Source organism: Grus americana, chromosome 30 (genome assembly GCF_028858705.1).
Source record: "Grus americana isolate bGruAme1 chromosome 30, bGruAme1.mat, whole genome shotgun sequence".
NCBI lineage: Eukaryota > Metazoa > Chordata > Aves > Gruiformes > Gruidae > Grus > Grus americana.
The window spans coordinates 296,142-317,823 of record NC_072881.1 but is presented as its reverse complement, the minus strand read 5'-3'; the positions used below and the strand labels follow the sequence as shown (position 1 = coordinate 317,823).

The 21,682-nt window shown below is 61.8% G+C and overlaps 3 protein-coding genes across 3 annotated transcripts; all 3 read left to right on the top strand.

Annotated features, from left to right (window-relative positions):
• Positions 1–9,714: 9,714 nt before the first annotated feature.
• LOC129197877 (uncharacterized) lies at positions 9,715–10,344 on the top strand (the record flags this gene model as incomplete). The annotated part of the gene is made up of 2 exons (XM_054806678.1): positions 9,715–9,999; positions 10,081–10,344. Coding segments are annotated over 2 exons (549 nt in total), but the record flags the coding sequence as incomplete, so codon positions are not given.
• A 792-nt stretch (positions 10,345–11,136) lies between these two features.
• Positions 11,137–14,955, top strand: LOC129197883 (uncharacterized; the record flags this gene model as incomplete). The annotated part of the gene is made up of 3 exons (XM_054806685.1): positions 11,137–11,140; positions 14,087–14,514; positions 14,788–14,955. Coding segments are annotated over exons 1-3 (600 nt in total), but the record flags the coding sequence as incomplete, so codon positions are not given.
• A 5,238-nt stretch (positions 14,956–20,193) lies between these two features.
• Positions 20,194–21,366, top strand: LOC129197882 (uncharacterized; the record flags this gene model as incomplete). Its single annotated transcript, XM_054806684.1, has 3 exons — positions 20,194–20,655; positions 20,716–20,847; positions 21,289–21,366. Coding segments are annotated over exons 1-3 (672 nt in total), but the record flags the coding sequence as incomplete, so codon positions are not given.
• Positions 21,367–21,682: the final 316 nt, after the last annotated feature.

Genomic DNA, 21,682 nt, shown 5'->3' with positions numbered 1-21,682 from the left:
TTGACCACCACGGAGATAACCACCACCGTGCCCACATCCACCTCCACTCTCACCACCTTGACCTCCACGAGCACGGGGGCGACAGAGGACACTTCGACCACCACGGAGACAACAAGCACCACCGTGCCCACGTCCACCTCCACTCTCACCACCTTGACCTCCACGAGCACGGGGGCGACAGAGGACACTTTGACCACCACGGAGACAACAAGCACCACCGTTCCAACGTCCACCTCCACTCTCACCACCTTGACCTCCACGAGCACGGGGGCGACAGAGGACACTTTGACCACCACGGAGACAACAAGCACCACCGTTCCAACGTCCACCTCCACTCTCACCACCTTGACCTCCACGAGCATGGGGGCGACAGAGGACACTTCGACCACCACGGAGACAACAAGCACCACCGTGCCCACGTCCACCTCCACTCTCACCCCCTTGACCTCCACGAGCACGGGGGCGACAGAGGACACTTCGACCACCACGGAGACGACCACCACGGAGACAACCACCACGGAGACTACCACCACCGTGCCCACATCCACCTCCACTCTCACCACCTTGAGCTCCACGAGCACGGGGGCGACAGAGGACACTTCGAGCACCACGGAGACAACCACCACCATGGCCACGCCCACCTCCACTCTCACCACCTTGACCTCCATGAGCACGGGGGCGACAGAGGACACTTCGACCACCACGGAGACAACAAGCACCACCGTGCCCACGTCCACCTCCACTCTCACCAACTTGACCTCCACGAGCACGGGGGCGACAGAGGACACTTCGACCACCACGGAGACAACAAGCACCACCGTGCTCACGCCCACCTCCACTCTCACCACCTTGACCTCCACGAGCACGGGGGCGACAGAGGACACTTCGGCCACCACGGAGACAACAAGCACCACCGTGCCCACGCCCACCTCCACTCTCACCACCTTGACCTCCACGGGCACGGGGGCGACACAGGACACTTCGACCACCACGGATATAACCACGACCGTTCCAACGTCCACCTCCACTCTCACCACCTTGACCTCCACGAGTACGGGGGCGACAGAGGACACTTCGACCACCACGGAGATAAGCACGACCGTTCCAACGTCCACCTCCACTCTCACCACCTTGACCTCCACGAGCACGGGGGCGACAGAGCACACTTCGACCACCACGGAGACAACAAGCACCACCGTTCCAACGTCCACCTCCACTCTCACCACCTTGACCTCCACGAGCACGGGTGTAACAGAGGACACTTCGACCACCACGGAGACAACAAGCACCACCGTGCTCACACCCACCTCCACTCTCACCACCTTGACCTCCACGAGCACGGGGGCGACAGAGGACAGTTTGACCACCACGGAGACAACAAGCACCACCGTGCCCACATCCACCTCCACTCTCACCAACTTGACCTCCACGAGCACGGGGGCGACACAGGACACTTCGACCACCACGGAGACAACAAGCACCACCGTGCTCACGCCCACCTCCACTCTCACCACCTTGACCTCCACGAGCACGGGGGCGACAGAGGACACTTTGACCACCACGGAGACAACAAGCACCACCGTTCCAACGTCCACCTCCACTCTCACCACCTTGACCTCCATGAGCACGGGGGCGATAGAGGCCACTTCGACCACCACGGAGACAACAAGCACCACCGTGCCCACATCCACCTCCACTCTCACCACCTTGACCTCCACGAGCACGGGGGCGACAGAGGACACTTCGACCACCACGGAGACAACAAGCACCACCGTGCCCACGTCCACCTCCACTCTCACCACCTTGACCTCCACGAGCACGGGGGCGACAGAGGACACTTTGACCACCACGGAGACAACAAGCACCACCGTGCCCACATCCACCTCCACTCTCACCACCTTGACCTCCACGAGCACGGGGGCGACAGAGGACACTTCGGCCACCACGGAGACAACAAGCACCACCGTGCTCACACCCACCTCCACTCTCACCCCCTTGACCTCCACGAGCACGGGGGCGACAGAGGACACTTCAACCACCACGGAGATAAGCACGACCGTGCCCACGTCCACCTCCACTCTCACCACCTTGACCTCCACGAGCACGGGGGCGACAGAGGATACTTCGACCACCACGGAGACAACAAGCACCACCGTTCCAACGTCCACCTCCACTCTCACCACCTTGACCTCCACGAGCATGGGGGCGACAGAGGACACTTTGACCACCACAGAGACAACAAGCACCACCGTGCCCACGTCCACCTCCACTCTCACCACCTTGACCTCCACGAGCACGGGGGCGACAGAGGACACTTCGACCACCACGGAGACAACAAGCACCACCGTGCACACGCCCACCTCCACTCTCACCACCTTGACCTCCACGAGCACGGGGGCGACAGAGGACACTTCGACCACCACGGAGACAACAACCACAGAGACAACAAGCACCACCGTGCCCACGTCCACCTCCACTCTCACCACCTTGACCTCCACGAGCACGGGGACGACAGAGTACACTTCGGCCACCACAGAGACAACAAGCACCACCGTGCCCACGTCCACCTCCACTCTCACCGCCTTGACCTCCACGAGCACGGGGGCGACAGAGGACACTTCGACCACCACGGAGACAACAAGCACCACCGTTCCAACGTCCACCTCCACTCTCACCACCTTGACCTCCACGAGAACGGGTGTAACAGAGGACACTTCGACCACCACGGAGACAACAAGCACCACCGTGCTCAGGTCCACCTCCACTCTCACCACCTTGACCTCCACGAGCACGGGGGCGATAGAGGACACTTTGACCACCACGGAGACAACAAGCACCACCATGCACACATCCACCTCCACTCCCCCTACCTGGACCTCCACGAGCACGGGGGCGACAGAGGACACTTCGACCACCACGGAGACAACAAGCACCACCGTGCCCACATCCACCTCCACTCTCACCACCTTGACCTCCACGAGCACGGGGGCGACAGAGGACACTTTGACCACCACGGAGATAACCACCACCGTGCCCACATCCACCTCCACTCTCACCACCTTGACCTCCACGAGCACGGGGGCGACAGAGGACACTTCGACCACCACGGAGACAACAAGCACCACCGTGCCCACGTCCACCTCCACTCTCACCACCTTGACCTCCACGAGCACGGGGGCGACAGAGGACACTTCGACCACCACGGAGACAACAAGCACCACCGTTCCAACGTCCACCTCCACTCTCACCACCTTGACCTCCACGAGCACGGGGGCGACAGAGGACACTTCGACCACCACGGAGACAGCAAGCACCACCGTTCCAACGTCCACCTCCACTCTCACCACCTTGACCTCCACGAGCACGGGGGCGACAGAGGACACTTCGATCACCACGGAGACAACAAGCACCACCGTTCCAACGTCCACCTCCACTCTCACCACTTTGACCTCCACGAGCACGGGGGCGACAGAGGACACTTCGACCACCACGGAGACAACAAGCACCACCGTGCCCACGTCCACCTCCACTCTCACCACCTTGACCTCCACGAGCACGGGGGCGACAGAGGACACTTTGACCACCACGGAGATAACCACCACCGTGCCCAGGTCCACCTCCACTCTCACCACCTTGACCTCCATGAGCACGGGTGCGACAGAGGACACTTCGACCACCACGGAGACAACCACCACAGAGACAACAAGCACCACCGTGCCCACATCCACCTCCACTCTCACCACCTTGACCTCCACGAGCACGGGGGCGACAGAGGACACTTCGACCACCACGGAGACGACCACCACGGAGACAACCACCACAGAGACTACCACCACCGTGCCCACATCCACCTCCACTCTCACCACCTTGACCTCCATGAGCACGGGGGCGACAGAGGACACTTCGACCACCACGGAGACAACAAGCACCACCGTGCCCACGTCCACCTCCACTCTCACCAACTTGACCTCCACGAGCACGGGGGCGACACAGGACACTTCGACAACCACGGAGACAACAAGCACCACCGTGCTCACGCCCACCTCCACTCTCACCACCTTGACCTCCACGAGCACGGGGGCGACAGAGGACACTTCGGCCACCACGGAGACAACAAGCACCACCGTGCCCACGCCCACCTCCACTCTCACCACCTTGACCTCCACAGGCACAGGGGCGACACAGGACACTTCGACCACCACGGATATAACCACGACCGTTCCAACGTCCACCTCCACTCTCACCACCTTGACCTCCACGAGTACGGGGGCGACAGAGGACACTTCGACCACCACGGAGATAAGCACGACCGTTCCAACGTCCACCTCCACTCTCACCTTGACCTCCACGAGCACGGGGGCGACAGAGGACACTTCGACGACCACGGAGACAACAAGCACCACCGTTCCAACGTCCACCTCCACTCTCACCACCTTGACCTCCACGAGCACGGGTGTAACAGAGGACACTTCGACCACCACGGAGACAACAAGCACCACCGTGCTCACACCCACCTCCACTCTCACCACCTTGACCTCCACGAGCACGGGGGCGACAGAGGACACTTTGACCACCACGGAGACAACCAGCACCACCGTGCCCACGTCCACCTCCACTCTCACCAACTTGACCTCCACGAGCACGGGGGCGACACAGGACACTTCGACAACCACGGAGACAACAAGCACCACCGTGCTCACGCCCACCTCCACTCTCACCACCTTGACCTCCACGAGCACGGGGGCGACAGAGGACACTTCGGCCATCACGGAGACAACAAGCACCACCGTGCCCACGCCCACCTCCACTCTAACAACCTTGACTTCCACGGGCATGGGGGCGACACAGGAGACTTCGACCACCACGGAGACAACAAGCACCACCGTTCCAACGTCCACCTCCACTCTCACCACCTTGACCTCCACGAGCACGGGGGCGACAGAGGCCACTTCGACCACCACGGAGACAACCACCACAGAGACAACAAGCACCACCATGCCCACGTCCACCTCCACTCTCACCACCTTGACCTCCACGAGCACAGGGGCGACAGAGGACACTTCGACCACCACGGAGACAACAAGCACCACCGTGCCCACGTCCACCTCCACTCTCACCACCTTGACCTCCACGAGCACGGGGGCGACAGAGGACACTTTGACCACCACGGAGATAACCACCACCGTGCCCAGGTCCACCTCCACTCTCACCACCTTGACCTCCATGAGCACGGGGGCGACAGAGGACACTTCGACCACCACGGAGACAACCACCACAGAGACAACAAGCACCACCGTGCCCACGCCCACCTCCACTCTCACCACCTTGACCTCCACGAGCACGGGGGCGACAGAGGACACTTCGACCACCACGGAGACGACCACCACGGAGACAACCACCACAGAGACTACCACCACCGTGCCCACATCCACCTCCACTCTCACCACCTTGACCTCCATGAGCACGGGGGCGACAGAGGACACTTCGACCACCACGGAGACAACAAGCACCACCGTGCCCACGTCCACCTCCACTCTCACCAACTTGACCTCCACGAGCACGGGGGCGACAGAGGACACTTCGACAACCACGGAGACAACAAGCACCACCGTGCTCACGCCCACCTCCACTCTCACCACCTTGACCTCCACGAGCACGGGGGCGACAGAGGACACTTCGGCCACCACGGAGACAACAAGCACCACCGTGCCCACGCCCACCTCCACTATCACCACCTTGACCTCCACGGGCACGGGGGCGACACAGGACACTTCGACCACCACGGATATAACCACGACCGTTCCAACGTCCACCTCCACTCTCACCACCTTGACCTCCACGAGTACGGGGGCGACAGAGGACACTTCGACCACCACGGAGATAAGCACGACCGTTCCAACGTCCACCTCCACTCTCACCACCTTGACCTCCACGAGCACGGGGGCGACAGAGGACACTTCGACCACCACGGAGACAACAAGCACCACCGTTCCAACGTCCACCTCCACTCTCACCACCTTGACCTCCACGAGCATGGGTGTAACAGAGGACACTTCGACCACCACGGAGACAACAAGCACCACCGTGCTCACACCCACCTCCACTCTCACCACCTTGACCTCCACGACCACGGGGGCGACAGAGGACACTTTGACCACCACGGAGACAACCAGCACCACCGTGCCCACGTCCACCTCCACTCTCACCAACTTGACCTCCACGAGCACGGGGGCGACACAGGACACTTCGACAACCACGGAGACAACAAGCACCACCGTGCTCACGCCCACCTCCACTCTCACCACCTTGACCTCCACGAGCACGGGGGCGACAGAGGACACTTTGACCACCACGGAGACAACAAGCACCACCGTGCCCACGTCCACCTCCACTCTCACCACCTTGACCTCCACGAGCACGGGGGCGACAGAGGCCACTTCGACCACCACGGAGAAAACAAGCACCACCGTGCCCACGTCCACCTCCACTCTCACCACCTTGACCTCCACGAGCACGGGGGCGACAGAGGACACTTCGACCACCACGGAGACAACAAGCACCACCGTGCCCACGTCCACCTCCACTCTCACCACCTTGACCTCCACGAGCACGGGGGCGACAGAGGACACTTTGACCACCACGGAGACAACAAGCACCACCGTGCCCACATCCACCTCCACTCTCACCACCTTGACCTCCACGAGCACGGGGGCGACAGAGGACACTTCGGCCACCACGGAGACAACAAGCACCACCGTGCTCACACCCACCTCCACTCTCACCCCCTTGACCTCCACGAGCACGGGGGCGACAGAGGACACTTCAACCACCACGGAGATAAGCACGACCGTGCCCACGTCCACCTCCACTCTCACCACCTTGACCTCCACGAGCACGGGGGCGACAGAGGATACTTCGACCACCACGGAGACAACAAGCACCACCGTTCCAACGTCCACCTCCACTCTCACCACCTTGACCTCCACGAGCATGGGGGCGACAGAGGACACTTTGACCACCACAGAGACAACAAGCACCACCGTGCCCACGTCCACCTCCACTCTCACCACCTTGACCTCCACGAGCACGGGGGCGACAGAGGACACTTCGACCACCACGGAGACAACAAGCACCACCGTGCACACGCCCACCTCCACTCTCACCACCTTGACCTCCACGAGCACGGGGGAGACAGAGGACACTTCGACCACCACGGAGACAACCACCACAGAGACAACAAGCACCACCGTGCCCACGTCCACCTCCACTCTCACCACCTTGACCTCCACGAGCACGGGGACGACAGAGTACACTTCGGCCACCACAGAGACAACAAGCACCACCGTGGCCACGTCCACCTCCACTCTCACCGCCTTGACCTCCACGAGCACGGGGGCGACAGAGGACACTTCGACCACCACGGAGACAACAAGCACCACCGTTCCAACGTCCACCTCCACTCTCACCACCTTGACCTCCACGAGAACGGGTGTAACAGAGGACACTTCGACCACCACGGAGACAACAAGCACCACCGTGCTCAGGTCCACCTCCACTCTCACCACCTTGACCTCCACGAGCACGGGGGCGATAGAGGACACTTTGACCACCACGGAGACAACAAGCACTACCATGCACACATCCACCTCCACTCCCCCTACCTGGACCTCCACGAGCACGGGGGCGACAGAGGACACTTCGACCACCACGGAGACAACAAGCACCACCGTGCTCACACCCACCTCCACTCTCACCACCTTGACCTCCACGAGCACGGGGGCGACAGAGGACACTTTGACCACCACGGAGACAACCAGCACCACCGTGCCCACGTCCACCTCCACTCTCACCAACTTGACCTCCATGAGCACGGGGGCAACACAGGACACTTCGACAACCACGGAGACAACAAGCACCACCGTGCTCACGCCCACCTCCACTCTCACCACCTTGACCTCCACGAGCACGGGGGCGACAGAGGACACTTCGGCCATCACGGAGACAACAAGCACCACCGTGCCCACGCCCACCTCCACTCTAACAACCTTGACTTCCACGGGCATGGGGGCGACACAGGACACTTCGACCACCACGGAGACAACAAGCACCACCGTTCCAACGTCCACCTCCACTCTCACCACCTTGACCTCCACGAGCACGGGGGCGACAGAGGCCACTTCGACCACCACGGAGACAACCACCACAGAGACAACAAGCACCACCATGCCCACGTCCACCTCCACTCTCACCACCTTGACCTCCACGAGCACAGGGGCGACAGAGGACACTTCGACCACCACGGAGACAACAAGCACCACCGTGCCCACGTCCACCTCCACTCTCACCACCTTGACCTCCACGAGCACGGGGGCGACAGAGGACACTTTGACCACCACGGAGATAACCACCACCGTGCCCAGGTCCACCTCCACTCTCACCACCTTGACCTCCACGAGCACGGGGGCGACAGAGGACACTTCGACCACCACGGAGACAACCACCACAGAGACAACAAGCACCACCGTGCCCACGCCCACCTCCACTCTCACCACCTTGACCTCCACGAGCACGGGGGCGACAGAGGACACTTCGACCACCACGGAGACGACCACCACGGAGACAACCACCACAGAGACTACCACCACCGTGCCCACATCCACCTCCACTCTCACCACCTTGACCTCCATGAGCACGGGGGCGACAGAGGACACTTCGACCACCACGGAGACAACAAGCACCACCGTGCCCACGTCCACCTCCACTCTCACCAACTTGACCTCCACGAGCACGGGGGCGACACAGGACACTTCGACAACCACGGAGACAACAAGCACCACCGTGCTCACGCCCACCTCCACTCTCACCACCTTGACCTCCACGAGCACGGGGGCGACAGAGGACACTTCGGCCACCACGGAGACAACAAGCACCACCGTGCCCACGCCCACCTCCACTATCACCACCTTGACCTCCACGGGCACAGGGGCGACACAGGACACTTCGACCACCACGGATATAACCACGACCGTTCCAACGTCCACCTCCACTCTCACCACCTTGACCTCCACGAGCACGGGGGCGACAGAGGACACTTCGACGACCACGGAGAGAACAAGCACCACCGTTCCAACGTCCACCTCCACTCTCACCACCTTGACCTCCACGAGCACGGGGGCGACAGAGGACACTTCGACGACCACGGAGACAACAAGCACCACCGTTCCAACGTCCACCTCCACTCTCACCACCTTGACCTCCACGAGCACGGGTGTAACAGAGGACACTTCGACCACCACGGAGACAACAAGCACCACCGTGCTCACACCCACCTCCACTCTCACCACCTTGACCTCCACGAGCACGGGGGCGACAGAGGACACTTTGACCACCACGGAGACAACCAGCACCACCGTGCCCACGTCCACCTCCACTCTCACCACCTTGAGCTCCACGAGCACGGGGGCGACACAGGACTCTTCGACAACCACGGAGACAACAAGCACCACCGTTCCAACGTCCACCTCCACTCTCACCACCTTGACCTCCACGAGCACGGGGGCGACAGAGGACACTTCGGCCATCACGGAGACAACAAGCACCACCGTGCCCACGCCCACCTCCACTCTAACAACCTTGACTTCCACGGGCATGGGGGCGACCGAGGACACTTCGACCACCACGGAGACAACAAGCACCACCGTTCCAACGTCCACCTCCACTCTCACCACCTTGACCTCCACGAGCACGGGGGCGACAGAGGCCACTTCGACCACCACGGAGACAACCACCACAGAGACAACAAGCACCACCATGCCCACGTCCACCTCCACTCTCACCACCTTGACCTCCACGAGCACAGGGGCGACAGAGGACACTTCGACCACCACGGAGACAACAAGCACCACCGTGCCCACGTCCACCTCCACTCTCACCACCTTGACCTCCACGAGCACGGGGGCGACAGAGGACACTTTGACCACCACGGAGATAACCACCACCGTGCCCAGGTCCACCTCCACTCTCACCACCTTGACCTCCATGAGCACGGGTGCGACAGAGGACACTTCGACCACCACGGAGACAACCACCACAGAGACAACAAGCACCACCGTGCCCACGCCCACCTCCACTCTCACCACCTTGACCTCCACGAGCACGGGGGCGACAGAGGACACTTCGACCACCACGGAGACGACCACCACGGAGACAACCACCACAGAGACTACCACCACCGTGCCCACATCCACCTCCACTCTCACCACCTTGACCTCCATGAGCACGGGGGCGACAGAGGACACTTCGACCACCACGGAGACAACAAGCACCACCGTGCCCACGTCCACCTCCACTCTCACCAACTTGACCTCCACGAGCACGGGGGCGACACAGGACACTTCGACAACCACGGAGACAACAAACACCACCGTGCTCACGCCCACCTCCACTCTCACCACCTTGACCTCCACGAGCACGGGGGCGACAGAGGACACTTCGGCCACCACGGAGACAACAAGCACCACCGTGCCCACGCCCACCTCCACTCTCACCACCTTGACCTCCACGGGCACAGGGGCGACACAGGACACTTCGACCACCACGGATATAACCACGACCGTTCCAACGTCCACCTCCACTCTCACCACCTTGACCTCCACGAGTACGGGGGCGACAGAGGACACTTCGACCACCACGGAGATAAGCACGACCATTCCAACGTCCACCTCCACTCTCACCACCTTGACCTCCATGAGCACGGGGGCGACAGAGGACACTTCGACGACCACGGAGACAACAAGCACCACCGTTCCAACGTCCACCTCCACTCTCACCACCTTGACCTCCACGAGCACGGGTGTAACAGAGGACACTTCGACCACCACGGAGACAACAAGCACCACCGTGCTCACACCCACCTCCACTCTCACCACCTTGACCTCCACGAGCACAGGGGCGACAGAGGACACTTTGACCACCACGGAGACAACCAGCACCACCGTGCCCACGTCCACCTCCACTCTCACCAACTTGACCTCCACGAGCACGGGGGCGACAGAGGACACTTCGACCACCACGGAGACAACAAGCACCACCGTTCCAACGTCCACCTCCACTCTCACCACCTTGACCTCCACGAGCATGGGTGTAACAGAGGACACTTCGACCACCACGGAGACAACAAGCACCACCGTGCTCACACCCACCTCCACTCTCACCACCTTGACCTCCACGACCACGGGGGCGACAGAGGACACTTTGACCACCACGGAGACAACCAGCACCACCGTGCCCACGTCCACCTCCACTCTCACCAACTTGACCTCCACGAGCACGGGGGCGACACAGGACACTTCGACAACCACGGAGACAACAAGCACCACCGTGCTCACGCCCACCTCCACTCTCACCACCTTGACCTCCACGAGCACGGGGGCGACAGAGGACACTTTGACCACCACGGAGACAACAAGCACCACCGTGCCCACGTCCACCTCCACTCTCACCACCTTGACCTCCACGAGCACGGGGGCGACAGAGGACACTTCGACCACCACGGAGAAAACAAGCACCACCGTGCCCACGTCCACCTCCACTCTCACCACCTTGACCTCCACGAGCACGGGGGCGACAGAGGACACTTCGACCACCACGGAGACAACAAGCACCACCGTGCCCACGTCCACCTCCACTCTCACCACCTTGACCTCCACGAGCACGGGGGCGACAGAGGACACTTTGACCACCACGGAGACAACAAGCACCACCGTGCCCACATCCACCTCCACTCTCACCACCTTGACCTCCACGAGCACGGGGGCGACAGAGGACACTTCGGCCACCACGGAGACAACAAGCACCACCGTGCTCACACCCACCTCCACTCTCACCCCCTTGACCTCCACGAGCACGGGGGCGACAGAGGACACTTCAACCACCACGGAGATAAGCACGACCGTGCCCACGTCCACCTCCACTCTCACCACCTTGACCTCCACGAGCACGGGGGCGACAGAGGATACTTCGACCACCACGGAGACAACAAGCACCACCGTTCCAACGTCCACCTCCACTCTCACCACCTTGACCTCCACGAGCATGGGGGCGACAGAGGACACTTTGACCACCACAGAGACAACAAGCACCACCGTGCCCACGTCCACCTCCACTCTCACCACCTTGACCTCCACGAGCACGGGGGCGACAGAGGACACTTCGACCACCACGGAGACAACAAGCACCACCGTGCACACGCCCACCTCCACTCTCACCACCTTGACCTCCACGAGCACGGGGGAGACAGAGGACACTTCGACCACCACGGAGACAACCACCACAGAGACAACAAGCACCACCGTGCCCACGTCCACCTCCACTCTCACCACCTTGACCTCCACGAGCACGGGGACGACAGAGTACACTTCGGCCACCACAGAGACAACAAGCACCACCGTGGCCACGTCCACCTCCACTCTCACCGCCTTGACCTCCACGAGCACGGGGGCGACAGAGGACACTTCGACCACCACGGAGACAACAAGCACCACCGTTCCAACGTCCACCTCCACTCTCACCACCTTGACCTCCACGAGAACGGGTGTAACAGAGGACACTTCGACCACCACGGAGACAACAAGCACCACCGTGCTCAGGTCCACCTCCACTCTCACCACCTTGACCTCCACGAGCACGGGGGCGATAGAGGACACTTTGACCACCACGGAGACAACAAGCACTACCATGCACACATCCACCTCCACTCCCCCTACCTGGACCTCCACGAGCACGGGGGCGACAGAGGACACTTCGACCACCACGGAGACAACAAGCACCACCGTGCTCACACCCACCTCCACTCTCACCACCTTGACCTCCACGAGCACGGGGGCGACAGAGGACACTTTGACCACCACGGAGACAACCAGCACCACCGTGCCCACGTCCACCTCCACTCTCACCAACTTGACCTCCATGAGCACGGGGGCAACACAGGACACTTCGACAACCACGGAGACAACAAGCACCACCGTGCTCACGCCCACCTCCACTCTCACCACCTTGACCTCCACGAGCACGGGGGCGACAGAGGACACTTCGGCCATCACGGAGACAACAAGCACCACCGTGCCCACGCCCACCTCCACTCTAACAACCTTGACTTCCACGGGCATGGGGGCGACACAGGACACTTCGACCACCACGGAGACAACAAGCACCACCGTTCCAACGTCCACCTCCACTCTCACCACCTTGACCTCCACGAGCACGGGGGCGACAGAGGCCACTTCGACCACCACGGAGACAACCACCACAGAGACAACAAGCACCACCGTGCCCACGTCCACCTCCACTCTCACCACCTTGACCTCCACGAGCACGGGGGCGACAGAGGACACTTCGACCACCACGGAGACAACAAGCACCACCGTGCCCACGTCCACCTCCACTCTCACCACCTTGACCTCCACGAGCACGGGGGCGACAGAGGACACTTTGACCACCACGGAGATAACCACCACCGTGCCCAGGTCCACCTCCACTCTCACCACCTTGACCTCCATGAGCACGGGGGCGACAGAGGACACTTCGACCACCACGGAGACAACCACCACAGAGACAACAAGCACCACCGTGCCCACGCCCACCTCCACTCTCACCACCTTGACCTCCACGAGCACGGGGGCGACAGAGGACACTTCGACCACCACGGAGACGACCACCACGGAGACAACCACCACAGAGACTACCACCACCGTGCCCACATCCACCTCCACTCTCACCACCTTGACCTCCATGAGCACGGGGGCGACAGAGGACACTTCGACCACCACGGAGACAACAAGCACCACCGTGCCCACGTCCACCTCCACTCTCACCAACTTGACCTCCACGAGCACGGGGGCGACACAGGACACTTCGACAACCACGGAGACAACAAGCACCACCGTGCTCACGCCCACCTCCACTCTCACCACCTTGACCTCCACGAGCACGGGGGCGACAGAGGACACTTCGGCCACCACGGAGACAACAAGCACCACCGTGCCCACGCCCACCTCCACTATCACCACCTTGACCTCCACGGGCACAGGGGCGACACAGGACACTTCGACCACCACGGATATAACCACGACCGTTCCAACGTCCACCTCCACTCTCACCACCTTGACCTCCACGAGCACGGGGGCGACAGAGGACACTTCGACGACCACGGAGAGAACAAGCACCACCGTTCCAACGTCCACCTCCACTCTCACCACCTTGACCTCCACGAGCACGGGGGCGACAGAGGACACTTCGACGACCACGGAGACAACAAGCACCACCGTTCCAACGTCCACCTCCACTCTCACCACCTTGACCTCCACGAGCACGGGTGTAACAGAGGACACTTCGACCACCACGGAGACAACAAGCACCACCGTGCTCACACCCACCTCCACTCTCACCACCTTGACCTCCACGAGCACGGGGGCGACAGAGGACACTTTGACCACCACGGAGACAACCAGCACCACCGTGCCCACGTCCACCTCCACTCTCACCACCTTGAGCTCCACGAGCACGGGGGCGACACAGGACTCTTCGACCACCACGGAGACAACAAGCACCACCGTTCCAACGTCCACCTCCACTCTCACCACCTTGACCTCCACGAGCACGGGGGCGACAGAGGACACTTCGACCACCACGGAGACAACAAGCACCACCGTGCCCACGCCCACCTCCACTCTAACAACCTTGACTTCCACGGGCATGGGGGCGACCGAGGACACTTCGACCACCACGGAGACAACAAGCACCACCGTTCCAACGCCCACCTCCACTCTCACCACCTTGACCTCCACGAGCACGGGGGCGACAGAGGCCACTTCGACCACCACGGAGACAACCACCACAGAGACAACAAGCACCACCATGCCCACGTCCACCTCCACTCTCACCACCTTGACCTCCACGAGCACAGGGGCGACAGAGGACACTTCGACCACCACGGAGACAACAAGCACCACCGTGCCCACGTCCACCTCCACTCTCACCACCTTGACCTCCACGAGCACGGGGGCGACAGAGGACACTTTGACCACCACGGAGATAACCACCACCGTGCCCAGGTCCACCTCCACTCTCACCACCTTGACCTCCATGAGCACGGGTGCGACAGAGGACACTTCGACCACCACGGAGACAACCACCACAGAGACAACAAGCACCACCGTGCCCACGCCCACCTCCACTCTCACCACCTTGACCTCCACGAGCACGGGGGCGACAGAGGACACTTCGACCACCACGGAGACGACCACCACGGAGACAACCACCACAGAGACTACCACCACCGTGCCCACATCCACCTCCACTCTCACCACCTTGACCTCCATGAGCACGGGGGCGACAGAGGACACTTCGACCACCACGGAGACAACAAGCACCACCGTGCCCACGTCCACCTCCACTCTCACCAACTTGACCTCCACGAGCACGGGGGCGACACAGGACACTTCGACAACCACGGAGACAACAAACACCACCGTGCTCACGCCCACCTCCACTCTCACCACCTTGACCTCCACGAGCACGGGGGCGACAGAGGACACTTCGGCCACCACGGAGACAACAAGCACCACCGTGCCCACGCCCACCTCCACTCTCACCACCTTGACCTCCACGGGCACAGGGGCGACACAGGACACTTCGACCACCACGGATATAACCACGACCGTTCCAACGTCCACCTCCACTCTCACCACCTTGACCTCCACGAGTACGGGGGCGACAGAGGACACTTCGACCACCACGGAGATAAGCACGACCATTCCAACGTCCACCTCCACTCTCACCACCTTGACCTCCATGAGCACGGGGGCGACAGAGGACACTTCGACGACCACGGAGACAACAAGCACCACCGTTCCAACGTCCACCTCCACTCTCACCACCTTGACCTCCACGAGCACGGGTGTAACAGAGGACACTTCGACCACCACGGAGACAACAAGCACCACCGTGCTCACACCCACCTCCACTCTCACCACCTTGACCTCCACGAGCACGGGTGTAACAGAGGACACTTCGACCACCACGGAGACAACAAGCACCACCGTGCTCACACCCACCTCCACTCTCACCACCTTGACCTCCACGAGCACGGGGGCGACAGAGGACACTTTGACCACCACGGAGACAACCAGCACCACCGTGCCCACGTCCACCTCCACTCTCACCACCTTGAGCTCCACGAGCACGGGGGCGACACAGGACTCTTCGACAACCACGGAGACAACAAGCACCACCGTTCCAACGTCCACCTCCACTCTCACCACCTTGACCTCCACGAGCACGGGGGCGACAGAGGACACTTCGGCCATCACGGAGACAACAAGCACCACCGTGCCCACGCCCACCTCCACTCTAACAACCTTGACTTCCACGGGCATGGGGGCGACCGAGGACACTTCGACCACCACGGAGACAACAAGCACCACCGTTCCAACGTCCACCTCCACTCTCACCACCTTGACCTCCACGAGCACGGGGGCGACAGAGGCCACTTCGACCACCACGGAGACAACCACCACAGAGACAACAAGCACCACCATGCCCACGTCCACCTCCACTCTCACCACCTTGACCTCCACGAGCACAGGGGCGACAGAGGACACTTCGACCACCACGGAGACAACAAGCACCACCGTGCCCACGTCCACCTCCACTCTCACCACCTTGACCTCCACGAGCACGGGGGCGACAGAGGACACTTTGACCACCACGGAGATAACCACCACCGTGCCCAGGTCCACCTCCACTCTCACCACCTTGACCTCCATGAGCACGGGTGCGACAGAGGACACTTCGACCACCACGGAGACAACCACCACAGAGACAACAAGCACCACCGTGCCCACGCCCACCTCCACTCTCACCACCTTGACCTCCACGAGCACGGGGGCGACAGAGGACACTTCGACCACCACGGAGACGACCACCACGGAGACAACCACCACAGAGACTACCACCACCGTGCCCACATCCACCTCCACTCTCACCACCTTGACCTCCAAGAGCACGGGGGCGACAGAGGACACTTCGACCACCACGGAGACAACAAGCACCACCGTGCCCACGTCCACCTCCACTCTCACCACCTTGACCTCCACGAGCACGGGGGCGACACAGGACACTTCGACAACCACGGAGACAACAAACACCACCGTGCTCACGCCCACCTCCACTCTCACCACCTTGACCTCCACGAGCACGGGGGCGACAGAGGACACTTCGGCCACCACGGAGACAACAAGCACCACCGTGCCCACGCCCACCTCCACTCTCACCACCTTGACCTCCACGGGCACAGGGGCGACACAGGACACTTCGACCACCACGGATATAACCACGACCGTTCCAACGTCCACCTCCACTCTCACCACCTTGACCTCCACGAGTACGGGGGCGACAGAGGACACTTCGACCACCACGGAGATAAGCACGACCATTCCAACGTCCACCTCCACTCTCACCACCTTGACCTCCATGAGCACGGGGGCGACAGAGGACACTTCGACGACCACGGAGACAACAAGCACCACCGTTCCAACGTCCACCTCCACTCTCACCACCTTGACCTCCACGAGCACGGGTGTAACAGAGGACACTTCGACCACCACGGAGACAACAAGCACCACCGTGCTCACACCCACCTCCACTCTCACCACCTTGACCTCCACGAGCACAGGGGCGACAGAGGACACTTTGACCACCACGGAGACAACCAGCACCACCGTGCCCACGTCCACCTCCACTCTCACCAACTTGACCTCCACGAGCACGGGGGCGACACAGGACACTTCGACAACCACGGAGACAACAAGCACCACCGTGCTCACGCCCACCTCCACTCTCACCACCTTGACCTCCACGAGCACGGGGGCGACAGAGGACACTTCGACCACCACGGAGACAACCACCACCATGGCCACGCCCACCTCCACTCTCACCACCTTGATCTCCACGAGCACGGTGGCGACAGAGGACACTTCGACCACCACGGAGACAACAAGCACCACCGTGCCCACGCCCACCTCCACTCTCACCACCTTGACCTCCACGAGCACGGGGGCGACAGCGGACACTTTGACCACCACGGAGACAACCACCACCGTGCCCACGTCCACCTCCACTCTCACCACCTTGAGCTCCACGAGCACGGGGGCGACAGAGGACACTTCGACCACCACGGAGACAACAAGCACCACCGTGCCCACGTCCACCTCCACTCTCACCACCTTGACCTCCACGAGCACGGGGGCGACAGAGGACACTTTGACCACCACGGAGATAACCACCACCGTGCCCACGTCCACCTCCACTCTCACCACCTTGACCTCCATGAGCACAGTGGTGACAGAGGACACTTCGACCACCACGGAGACGACCACCACGGAGACAACCACCACGGAGACTACCACCACCGTGCCCACATCCACCTCCAATCTCACCACTTTGAGCTCCACGAGCACGGGGGTGACAGAGGACACTTCGACCACCACGGAGACAACCACCACCATGGCCACGCCCATCTCCACTCTCACCACCTTGACCTCCACGAGCATGGGGGCGACAGAGGATACTTCGACCACCACGGAGACAACCACCACAGAGACAACAAGCACCACCGTGCCCACATCCACCTCCACTCTCACCACCTTGACCTCCATGAGCACGGGGGCGACAGAGGACACTTCGACCACCACGGAGACAACAAGCACCACCGTTCCAACGTCCACCTCCACTCTCACCACCTTGACCTCCACGAGCACGGGGGCGACAGAGGATACTTCGACCACCACGGAGACAACAAGCACCACCGTGCCCACGCCCACCTCCACTCTCACCACCTTGACCTCCACGAGCACGGGGGCGACAGAGGACACTTCGACCACCACGGAGACAACAAGCACCACCCTGCCCACGTCCACCTCCACTCTCACCACCTTGACCTCCACGAGCATGGGGGCGACACAGGACACTTCGACCACCACGGAGACAACAAGCACCACCGTGCCCACGTCCACCTCCACTCTCACCACCTTGACCTCCACGAGCACGGGGGCGACAGAGGACACTTCGACCACCACGGAGACAGCAAGCACCACCGTGCCCACGCCCACCTCCACTCTCACCACCTTGACCTCCACGAGCACGGGGGCGACAGAGGACACCTCGACCACCACGGAGAGAACAAGCACCACGGTTCCAACGTCCACCTCCACTCTCACCACGTTGACCTCCACGAGCACGGGTGTAACAGAGGACACTTCGACCACCACGGAGACAACAAGCACCACCGTGCCCACGTCCACCTCCACTCTCACCACCTTGACCTCCACGAGCACGGGGGCGACAGAGGACACTTTGACCACCACGGAGACAACAAGCACCACCGTGCCCACGTCGACCTCCACTCTCCCTACCTTGACCTCCATGAGTACGGGGGCGACAGAGGAAACTTCGACCACCACGGAGACAACCACCACAGAGACAACAAGCACCACCATGCCCACGCCCACCTCCACTCTCACCACCTTGACCTCCACGAGCACGGGGGCGACAGAGGACACTTTGACCACCACGGAGACAACAAGCACCACCGTGCCCACGTCGACCTCTAGTCTCACCACCTTGACCTCCATGAGCACGAGGGCGACAGAGGAAACTTCGACCACCACGGATATAACCACGACCTTTCCAACGTCCATCTCCACTCTCACCACCTTGACCTCCATGAGCACGGGGGCGACAGAGGACACTTCGACCACCACGGAGACAACAAGCACCACCGTGCCCACGCCCACCTCCACTCTCACCACCTTGACCTCCACGAGCACGGGGGCGACAGAGGACACTTCGACCACCACGGAGACAACAAGCACCACCGTGCCCACGCCCACCTCCACTCTCACCACCTTGACCTCCACGAGCACGGGGGTGACAGAGGACACTTCGACCACCACGGAGACGACCACCACGGAGACAACCACCAAAAAGACTACCACCACCGTGCCCACATCCACCTCCACTCTCACCACCTTGAGCTCCACGAGCACGGGGGCGACAGAGGATACTTCGACCACCACGGAGACAACAAGCACCATGGCCACGCCCACCTCCACTCTCACCACCTTGATCTCCACGAGCATGGGGGCGACAGAGGACACTTCGACCACCACGGAGACAGCAAGCACCACCGTGGCCACGCCCACCTCCACTCTCACCACCTTGACCTCCACGAGCACGGGGGCGACAGAGGACACTTCGACCACCACGGAAACAACAAGCACCACCGTTCCAACGTCCACCTCCACTCTCACCACCTTGACCTCCACGAGCACGGGGGCGATAGAGGACACTTCGACCACCACGGAGACAACAAGCACCACCGTGCCCACGTCCACCTCCACTCTCACCACCTTGACCTCCACGAGCACGGGGGTGACAGAGGACACTTCGACCACCACGGAGACGACCACCACGGAGACAACCACCAAAAAGACTACCACCACCGTGCCCACATCCACCTCCACTCTCACCACCTTGAGCTCCACGAGCACGGGGGCGACAGAGGATACTTCGACCACCACGGAGACAACAAGCACCACCGTGCCCACGCCCACCTCCACTCTCACCACCTTGATCTCCACGAGCATGGGGGCGACAGAGGACACTTCGACCACCACGGAGACAGCAAGCACCACCGTGGCCACGCCCACCTCCACTCTCACCACCTTGACCTCCACGAGCACGGGGGCGACAGAGGACACTTCGACCACCACGGAAACAACAAGCACCACCGTTCCAACGTCCACCTCCACTCTCACCACCTTGACCTCCACGAGCACGGGGGCGACAGAGGACACTTCGACCACCATGGAGACAACAAGCACCACCGTGCTCACGTCCACCTCCACTCTCACCACCTTGACCTCCACGAGCACGGGGGCGACAGAGGACACTTCGACCACCACGGAGACAACAAGCACCACCATGCACACATCCACCTCCACTCTCCCTACCTTGAGCTCCACGAGGACGGGGGCGACAGAGGACACTTTGACCACCACGGAGACAACAAGCACCACCGTGCCCACGCCCACCTCCACTCTCACCACCTTGACCTCCACGAGCACGGGTGTGACACAGGACACTTCGACCACCACGGAGACAACCACCACCATGGCCACGTCCACCTCCACTCTCACCACCTTGATCTCCACGAGCATGGGGGCGACAGAGGACACTTCGACCACCACAGAGACAACAAGCACCACCGTGCCCACGCCCACCTCCACTCTCACCACCTTGACCTCCACGAGCACGGGGGCGACAGAGGACACTTCGACCACCACGGAGACGACCACCACGGAGACAACCACCAAAGAGACTACCACCACCGTGCCCACATCCACCTCCACTCTCACCACCTTGACCTCCACGAGCACGGGGGCGACAGAGGACACTTCGACCACCACGGAGACAACCACCACCATGGCCACGCCCACCTCCACTCTCACCACCTTGATCTCCACGAGCATGGGGGCCACAGAGGACACTTCGACCACCACGGAGACAACAAGCACCACCGTGCCCACGTCCACCTCCACTCTCACCACCTTGACCTCCACGAGCA